This window comes from Phaenicophaeus curvirostris, chromosome 3 (assembly GCF_032191515.1).
Source record: "Phaenicophaeus curvirostris isolate KB17595 chromosome 3, BPBGC_Pcur_1.0, whole genome shotgun sequence".
Classification (NCBI taxonomy): Eukaryota; Metazoa; Chordata; class Aves; order Cuculiformes; family Cuculidae; genus Phaenicophaeus; species Phaenicophaeus curvirostris.
In genome coordinates, this window is record NC_091394.1 from 98,377,413 (window position 1) to 98,386,277 (window position 8,865).

Here is an 8,865-nt window from a genome sequence, read left to right on the forward strand (position 1 = left end):
GAGTTTTGTTCCTCTCTTCAAAGGTCAAGTGTGACCCCTTGTGTTGGAGTCCCCAACACAAGGAGGATGTGGAATTGTTAGAGCAGGTCCAGAGAAGGCCATGAAGATGATCCGAGGGCTGGAGCCCCTCTGCTCTGAGGCCAAGCTGAGAGAGTTAGAGTTCTTCAGCCTGGAGAAAAGAAGGCTCCAAGGAGACCTTAGAGCAGCTTTGAGTACCTGAAGGAGCTCCAGGAAAGCTGGGGAGGGACTTTTACGAAGGGCCTGGAGTGATGGGACGATGTGGGATGGCTTTAAATTGGAAGGGAAAGATTTAGAGGGGCCATCACAAAGAAATTCTTCATGATGTGGGTGGTGAGGCTGTGGCACAGGTTGCCCAGGGAAGTTGTGGCTGCCCCATCCCCGGAGGTGTTGAACACCAGGTTGGCTGGGTCTTTGAGAAGCCTGCTTGAGTTGGAGTTGTCCCTGCCCATGGCAGGAGGGGTTAGAACTGGATGGGCTTTGGGGTCCCTTCCAACCCAAACCATTCCATGTGTCCAGGTTTGGAGTCCTCCACCCAGGAAGGATATGGAGCTGTTGGAGTGAGTCCAGAGGAGGCCATGGAGATGATCCAAGGGCTGGAGCACCCCTGCTCTGAGCACAGGCTCAGAGAGATGGGGTTGTTCAGCCTGGACATGGGCCTGGGGAGACCTTAGAGCAGCTTCCAGTACCTGAGTGGGCTCCAGGAAAGCTGGAGAGAGGCTCTTGTTTGGGGAGTGCAGAGCTAGGGTGAGGGGAACGGTTTTAAGCTGAAAGAGGGGAGATTGAGATGAAACCTTATGAAGAACTTCTTCCCTGTGAGGGTGGAGAGGCCCTAGCCCAGATTGCCCAGAGAAGTCATGGAAGCCTCATCCCTGGAGGTGTTGAAGGCCAGGTTGGATGAGGCTTGGAGCAACCTGATCCAGTGGGAGGTGTCCCTTCCCATTACAGGGGGTCGGAACTGGGTGATCTCTAGGGTCCCTTCAACCCAAATCAATCCATGAGTCTATGAATGTGTCTCAGAGAAGATTCAGTCTGTGCAGGTCTTTTCCCATTCCATGCTACAACTTCTCTTAACCCTGTTTTGACAAACCTTTCAGACTGTCACTGCCTGGGCAGAAGACCTTCCCTCAGTGGTGCTTGAAAAGGGGCTTCACTGTAATTTGGGTCATAGGATGCCACAAAAGGGGTCTGTGAGGGACCTTCTGAGGCCACCCCAGGTGCTCTCCTGGGTCAGCATTTGGTTCTTCATTCCAGCTTTTTTCAGTCATGAACCACAAAGCAAAGTGAAGGACGTAGAATTAAATGTTTAAGCTGAAGGCAATAAGTGTTTTGAAGGACCAGAGTAGCCACGTGGTGTGGCTGGAGCAGGTGAAGACCTTTATTTTGGTTGTTACTTAGGTTAATTGTGAGGATTAGTGGTTCCTCAATCGGGTTGAAGAGCGCTGGTGTCAACTCAGAGCTGGTGTCACCCTGGAGCAAGTATCAACCTGGACCTGCCTCCGTGCCCCAGGGAATGCAGACAAAGTGGAAAGAGATGAAGCACAGCCACAGAGCCAAAGCTGAGGATAAGAAGGACAAAGTGCATCTGCTGTGGATGTCCCACAGAACATGGGGTGGGCCACAGGTTGGCCCTTCTCATGGCAGGACCTTGTGTGCTCCAGACTTGGTCTCTGGTGCCACTGAGGAGCTTCAGCACGGGCTGTCACCACAGAAGGCGCAAAGCTGGTAGGGCCACCAAGGGACAGCGCTAACACAGCAGAAGGCACAAGGCTGGCAAGGCCACCAAGGTGGACAGTGGTGCCACAGTAGAAGGGGCAGTGCTGGGCAGGGCCACCAAGGATAGCATGGAAGGAGAGAATCACAGAATCACTACGTTGGAGAAGACCTCCAGGATCATCGAGTCCAACCATTCCTATCAACCTCTAAACCATGTCCCTGACCATCCCTTCCAGCACCCAGGGTCCTCCCAGCTCTGTCCACCCCCTCCCTCCATGCCTGTCTTCACTCCTAGGACCCCAGTGAGCCCTTCTAGTTCCCGCAGGCTCCTCAGCTCAGCACTACACGCAGCAGCAACCTCATTAACATCATTAATGCCCAATTAATCTCCCGGTCTTCAAAAAAGCCTGGAGGAGAAGACCTCACTAGGTGGCCTCCTGCAGCTCAGCAAGCAGGCGGTGCAGCTTCTCTGTCACAGCCACCTGGAATGGGAATGAGAAGAGATAGTGAGCATGGGGGCTGTAAGCTCATGTCCATCATCCACCCACCACTGCAGCTCCATGGTGGGCTTTGTCCAGGCCACCAGGATTCCTGTCTTTGTGCCAACCACGTCTGGGAAGTGGTGGACGTACCGGGTAGGGCTGTGGCTTATAGAGCTGGTGATGAGCTGGGTGGAGCTGGCTGAGGGACACTTGCGCATGGTTCCTCACCTCCAACAGGCTTGGCAGTGGCTCACACACCTGCAGGATGAAGATACAGGACCATGTTCGTGTGGAATGATGCCCCAATCCCCAATGAGCCAGCTCCACACCGGACTTCAGTGTCACCACTGGAGCAGGGGACATTGTGGATGCAAGGAAACCCAGGTTTAACCCTTTGATCCTGACAAGACACCAGCACCACCCTGGCTTGGTCCTTCACTCAACGTGGAAGAGGACATCCTAGCACCAGAAGGCAGAGGTGCTCCAACCTGGCCATTTCTGAAGTACGTTTGATGGAGACGCTCTACGGTGATAGGAATGACCGTGCTGGCCTCACCAAGCTGCCCCAGGACATGGACCACCAGCTCCTGCCCTACACTGGGTGAGGGCTCCTCCTCCAAGGCCATGAGGTCCATGAAGGGGTGACCTGCAGGGATGCCAGGTTAGGGACCAGCAGCTGCATGGGACAGGGTTATGGAGCAGGAATGGGGTATGGAGGCCAACCAGGCAACACCGTGGCAAGGGTGTCCATACTCACCATCAGCATCATAGAGCCGATAGATTGTCTTAGTCCCTGGGATGGTCATCTTCTCCTCATCTTCTGTGAGCTTCAGGCATGGGGAGCTATTGACCTCCACCAGCTGTAGGAGAAGGTGGTTATGGAGATGGCACTGCAAGAGGTTGCCCAGAGAAGTGGTGGCTGCCCCATCCCTGGAGGTGTTGAAGGCCAGGTTGGATGGGGCTTTGAGCAACCTGATCCAGTGGGAGAAGCCCCTGGTCATTGCAGGTAGGCTGGGCTGGATGACCCATGAAGACCCTTGCAACCCAAACCATTCCATGATTTGATGTTGGCATCTCTTAGGGCTGGATTCCCCTTAGAACTTGGCCCCATCCACACAAAGCCTGGGAGAAGCTGAGGAGCTCCCATCCCAGAAACCAAATAAGGAGAGAGCCACCACCCCTACCTTGTAAACACATCCCAGAGATGGCTGCAGGGGACACGTCACCAGGTTTGTCCCAACACCGATCACATCAATGTCACTCCCCTGGTGCAGCAGAGAAGACAGCGGCCATCAACAGCCCAGTCCTGGTTTTGACACCCAACACTGGAGCCAAGAAGCGAGTCAAATGACACTCTGCCCAAAGGTGCCTGATGTCCATCTGTCCCACCCAGAAACCATTTTTCCCAGCCTAGAAACCCTTCTCTTCTCAACAAGGGTGAAAGACCCTTATGTCTCCTGTCCACCCCACCCACCCCACACCTCAGCAGCACCAGCAAAAGTCAAGGTGACATCCCAGCCCTGATGGCAACCACCTCACCTCCCGGCTGAACTCCTCTAGACTCTGCTCGCTGATGTCGTTGCTGACAGCGATCGGGATGGTCTCGAACCACGGCACCTGGAAGCTGGAGGAGAACAGAAGAGTGAGCAAGGGAAGGGATAAGGACTTGAGGGCACCCGTGGCTCCACTCAAGGTACCTCCTTGCACAAGGAGGTCTCCCGCTCTAGTGTGGAAGCTGGAGATGGGGAGCAATCAACTTTGGTGGAGAACTCACTGGGCTCCGCAGGCTCGGAAAACTTTGCGGACCTCCTTGGACTGCTGGGCCAGGTCCCCGCTGTCCAGGCGCACCCCGATGGCCTTGTAGCCCAGTTGGTGAAGGGCCAACGCCACAGCGCAGAAGTTTGGCAAACCACTCCTGGGGTGGGTGAGATGAGGGTTAACATCCCTTGCCTGGTGAGACAGGAACCCAGGGCAGAACCAGCAGGAGCGCTGCCAGGTAGAAACGTCCCAGCTTCCTGGAGGAGATGGTCAACAGCAGCTGAACATGAACCAGCAGTGGCCCAGGTGGCCAAGAAGCCAACAGCATCCTGGCTTGGATCAGCCATGGTGTGGCCTGCAGGACCAAGGAAGTGATTGTGTCTCTGGACTCGGTGCTGGTGAGGACACACCTTGAATCCTGGGTTTGGTTTTGGGCCCCTCTAAGAAGAACATTGAGGGGCTGGAGTGTGGCTAGAGAAGGGAATGGAGCTGGGAAAGGCCTGGAGAACAAAGATTATGAGGAGCAGCTGAGGAGCAGCCTGGAGAAGAGGAGGCTGAGGGGAGACCTTATCACTGTCTACGACTGCCTGGAAGGAGGTTGTGGTGAGGTGGGTGCTGGTCTCTTCTCCCAAGAAACTAGCAATGGGACGAGAGGGAATGGCCTCAAGTTGCACCAAGGGGAGGTTCAGATGGGACATCAGGAAACATCACTTCACTGAAAGGGTTGTCAAGCAGTGGAAGAGAGATAGTGGAGTCCCCATCCCTAGAAGTGTTCAAAAAAAGGTGGAGACGTGGCACTTAGGGACATGGTTTGGTCACCCCAGCAGTGTTGGGCTGATGGTTGGACTGGATGAGCTTAGAGATTTTTCCAACCTTAATAAACCCATGACTGGAGGCCAGCAGGCAAAGAGGGACACATCCATTCCAAAGCCACCTTGGGGGTCCCAGCATCCTCACCTCTTAACGCAGTACGTGTCCAGCAGCCCCTGGAAGTCCTTTGGGAAGGCGATGGCATAGGACACGAAGGCAGCCAGCTCGCCCCGCTTGGCCTTCTCGGGGGGTGTCTGGAGCAGCTCACACACCCGTCCCAACCATGACTCGGCCAGAGCTGGGAGATCCACCGGCTGTCCTCCTGCCAGTGGTGACAGCTCCTGCACGGGGAATGGGGACATTGCTCATCCTGTGGTCTCCTGCATGGCACCAAGAACATGCCCATGGGAAAAGCATCCCATTCTCTCCCCATGGTGATGCTCACCCGGGGTTCCACCTCCTCCAGCGAGGTGAAGGACATGATGAAGGAATGGGCGATGGTGCCACACACCGGAATGCCGAAGAGCTTCCCAGCCAGGATGTTGCTGGTGAAGTCAAAGCCTACAAGGCAGGACAAGGGCAGAGGACACAGGTGACAGCACAGCCAAAGAGCCATGGGACACCACAGGGCAGCACTCACCCCCAATGTAGGAGTACTTGGATGCTGAGAGGGCACCATCTGGTCCCTGAGCGCGACGGAGCCCAATCTCCATCAGCTTCATGTCTGGGCCGGCGAGGAGGCGGAAACGAGCAGCATTAGTGGCCACCAGGCTGGAGGAGGAAGGGATGGGTCACACCAAGCCAGGTTTGGTGCCACCTCACAGCCAAGATTGGGGAGATTCCATCTCTGCTCCAATGCATAGGGATGTGGTAGGAACCACAGTGGAGACAGACATTGTTTCCAGAGACTGGAGGATGAAGGGATGGATCACACCAAGCCAGGCATGGTGCCACCACACGGCCAAGGGTGAAGAAACTCCATCTCTGCTCCAACATACAGGGATGTGGCAGGAACCACAGTGGAGGCAGACGTGGTCTCCAGCACGTGGAGAACAAATGGATGGGTCACACCAAGCCATGCTGATCATGGGCCACCACATGGCCAAGGGCGAGGAGACTGATCTCCATCATATTTTTGTCCAAGCCAGCAAGGAGATGGAAACAAGCAGCATTAGTAGCCACCAGGCCAGAGGACAAAGGGATGGGTCATACCAAGCCAGGCTTTGTGCTACTATATGGCCAAGAGTGAGGAGACTCCATCTTCACTCCAATGCATAGGGATGTGGTAGGGACCGCAGTGGGGACAGACATGGTCCCCAGCACCTGCAGGACCAGAGCAGGATGAGACCTTACCTGGCGTAGCTGACCAGGCACAGCAACGTGGTCTCCAGCAGCTGCACCACCAGTAGCGGCCCCTTGACCTGCAGGAACGGGACCTGTTGGGACAACCAGAAAGTGACATCCCCCTCCTCTCTGGGGACATGGGCACCAACAGTCCCTCAGGAGAGGAAGGTACCAAGCGTGTCCCACCCGTGGGAAGACGACAGAGCCCTCTGGCATGGCAGACACTGTCACCTCCGAGGTGTCCAAGGTGGCCAGGTAATCAAAGAAGGCATCTTCTGTGGTGGTGGGCAGGACAGAGCGAAGGTAGGCGACATCTGTGGGGAAGGAGCTCAGCGAGGGCAAGTGAGACCCCAGGACACTGAACCCCACCATGGCCCTCCAAGAACCTCTGAGGGATGTCCCTGTCCCACCATGTCCATCTGTTCCTTTTTAGCCTTCCATGTACCTCCAGGTCCTTCTGAGAGATGTCCCTGTCCCCTTAAGGTGTCCCACTCTTCTCCTAAGGGATGGCCCAGCCCCCAGCAACCCACCAGAGCCCCCTGGAGTCACCCTTGTGTCCCTCAGGCCTCCCTGAGGGCTGTCCCTGTCCCCTAGATCCCCCTGAGGGATGTCCCCATCCCCTAGAGCTGTCCCTGTCCCTTTGAGCAATGTCCCTGTCCCTATTAGTGCTCTCCCTGTACCCCAGCCCCCACTTAGGCTGTCCCTGTCACCCTGAGGACTGTTCTTGTCCCCCAGGCTCCCCTTGACAGATGTCCCTGTCCCTCTCAGAGCTGCCTGTGTCCTCCAGATCCCCCTTAGGGATGGCCCTGTGACCCTGAGGGATGTCTTTGTCCCCAAGCTCCCATTAGTGATGTACTTGTCCCTCTGAGAGCCAACCCCGTCCCCCCAAGTGATGTCCCTGTCCCCACGGCCCCGTTGAGGGATGCCCCCATCCCCTAGGGCTATCCCTGTCCCCTTGAGAGATGTCCCTGTCCCCCTGTGGGATCACCCTGTCCCGTCTAGGTGTGTCCTTGTCCCCCAGACCCCCTAAGGGCCATCTCTGTCCCCCTATGGGATCACCCTGTCCTCTCTAGGTATGTCCTTGTCCCCCAGCCCCCCCTTAGGGCCATCTCTGTCCCCCTGTGGGATCACCCTGTCCCATCTAGGTGTGTCCTTGTCCCCCAGCCCCCCCTTACGGCCATCTCTGTCCCCCTGTGGGATCACCCTGTCCCCTCTAGGTGTGTCCTTGTCCCCCAGCCCCCCCTTAGGGCCATCTCTGTCCCCCTGTGGGATCACCCTGTCCTCTCTAGGTATGTCCTTGTCCTCCAGCCCCCCACTTCAGGGCCATCCCTGTCCCCGGTAAGGGCTGCCCTCTGACCCCTTGTGAGGGACGTCCCTGTCCCCAAGCTCCCACTGAGAGCCCGTCCCTGTCCCCCCTGGTGTCCCCCCATCCCCACGCACCGGTGGCGGAGAAGCGGAAGGCACGGAGGCTGCGCAGCCCCTCGGCCACCCCAGCCACCAAGGCGAAGCCCCCCTGGAAGGGCGCACGGCGGAAGAAGAGCTCGGCGGCAGCGGGGAGGCGGTGGCGGCCAGCGCGCCACTGCCCGTAGGCCATGGTCAACTGGTAGAGGTCGGCCAGAGGCGCCATGGGCCAGCGCGGGGCAGGCTGGGAGAGGGAGGAGGGACGGGAGACAGGGATGGTGGGACGTGGGGACACTGGGAATCAGGGATGGTGGGACATGGGGAACACCAGGAATTGGGGATGGTGGGACGTGGGGATGGTGGGATACAGGGAACACCAGGAACTGGAAATGGTGGGTCATAGGGAACACCAGGAACTGGGACGGTGGGACACGGGGACACCAGGAACCAGAGATAGTGAGACACAAGGATGGCGGGACATGGGGAACACCAGGAACTGGAAATGGTGGGTCATAGGGAACACCAGGAACTGGGGATGGTGGGACATGGGGGACACCAGGAACCAGAGATGGCAGGACACAAGGATGGTGGGACATGGGGAACACCAGGAACTGGGGATGGTGGGACATGGGAACACTAGGAATCAAGAGATGGTAGGACATGGGGACACCAGGAACCAGAGATGGTGAGACACAAGGATGGTGGGACATGGGGAACACCAGGAACTGGGGATGGTGGGACATGGGGAACACCGGGAACCAGAGATGGTAGGACACAAGGATGGTGGGACATAGGGACACTGGGAATCAGGGATGGCAGGACACAAGGATGGTGGGACATAGGGACACTGGGAATCAGGGATGGTGGGACATGGGGACACTGGGACAATGGGAATCAGAGATGGCAGAACACAAAGATGGTGGGACATGGGGAACATCAGGAACCAGGGATGGCGGGACATAAAGATGGGGGCACATGGGGGACACAGGGAACCACGGATAGTGAGACATGGGGAAACAGGTGGCAAGCGAACCAGGGATGCTGGGACACAAGGGTGGCAGCACAGAGGGGACACAGAGCACACAGGGCACTTAGGGGGGACAGAACCCCAAGGATGGTGGGATAGAGGGGACATAAAAGACTAGGATGGTGGCACACAGGGGACCCATGGCACATACGGCACCATGGAAGGCAGCACTAAGGTGACACAGGGGACGTGGTGGTGGGGATGGCAGCACATAGGGATGGTGGCACCCATGGACCCACCTATGCCAGCACCCAGGACACCAGGGACTTGGTTGGTGGCACCTGGGACACCAGGCACCCAGCTGCCAGG

General features: G+C 57.2%; 1 protein-coding gene across 4 annotated transcripts; it reads right to left on the reverse strand.

Moving 5' to 3' along the window:
* Positions 1–1,345: 1,345 nt before the first annotated feature.
* NAPRT (nicotinate phosphoribosyltransferase) lies at positions 1,346–7,790 on the reverse strand. Of its 4 annotated transcripts, none has more exons than XM_069854770.1 (13): positions 7,569–7,637; positions 6,315–6,486; positions 6,138–6,220; positions 5,425–5,555; positions 5,230–5,345; positions 4,932–5,125; positions 3,991–4,131; positions 3,756–3,840; positions 3,401–3,481; positions 2,974–3,076; positions 2,705–2,862; positions 2,367–2,474; positions 1,347–2,216 (listed from the first exon to the last, which is right to left on the reverse strand). In XM_069854770.1, the coding sequence occupies exons 2-13, from the start codon at positions 6,342–6,344 to the stop codon at positions 2,160–2,162; spliced, it is 1,287 nt and encodes a 428-aa protein (XP_069710871.1). In that variant the 5' UTR covers positions 6,345–6,486; positions 7,569–7,637; the 3' UTR covers positions 1,347–2,159. The 4 variants fall into 4 exon arrangements, 3 of the variants coding, with proteins under 3 accessions (XP_069710870.1, XP_069710871.1, XP_069710869.1); XM_069854768.1 differs by having other exon boundaries at positions 1,348–2,216; positions 6,315–6,442; positions 7,569–7,789; XM_069854769.1 differs by lacking the exon at positions 3,401–3,481 and having other exon boundaries at positions 1,346–2,216; positions 6,315–6,442; positions 7,569–7,790.
* Positions 7,791–8,865: the final 1,075 nt, after the last annotated feature.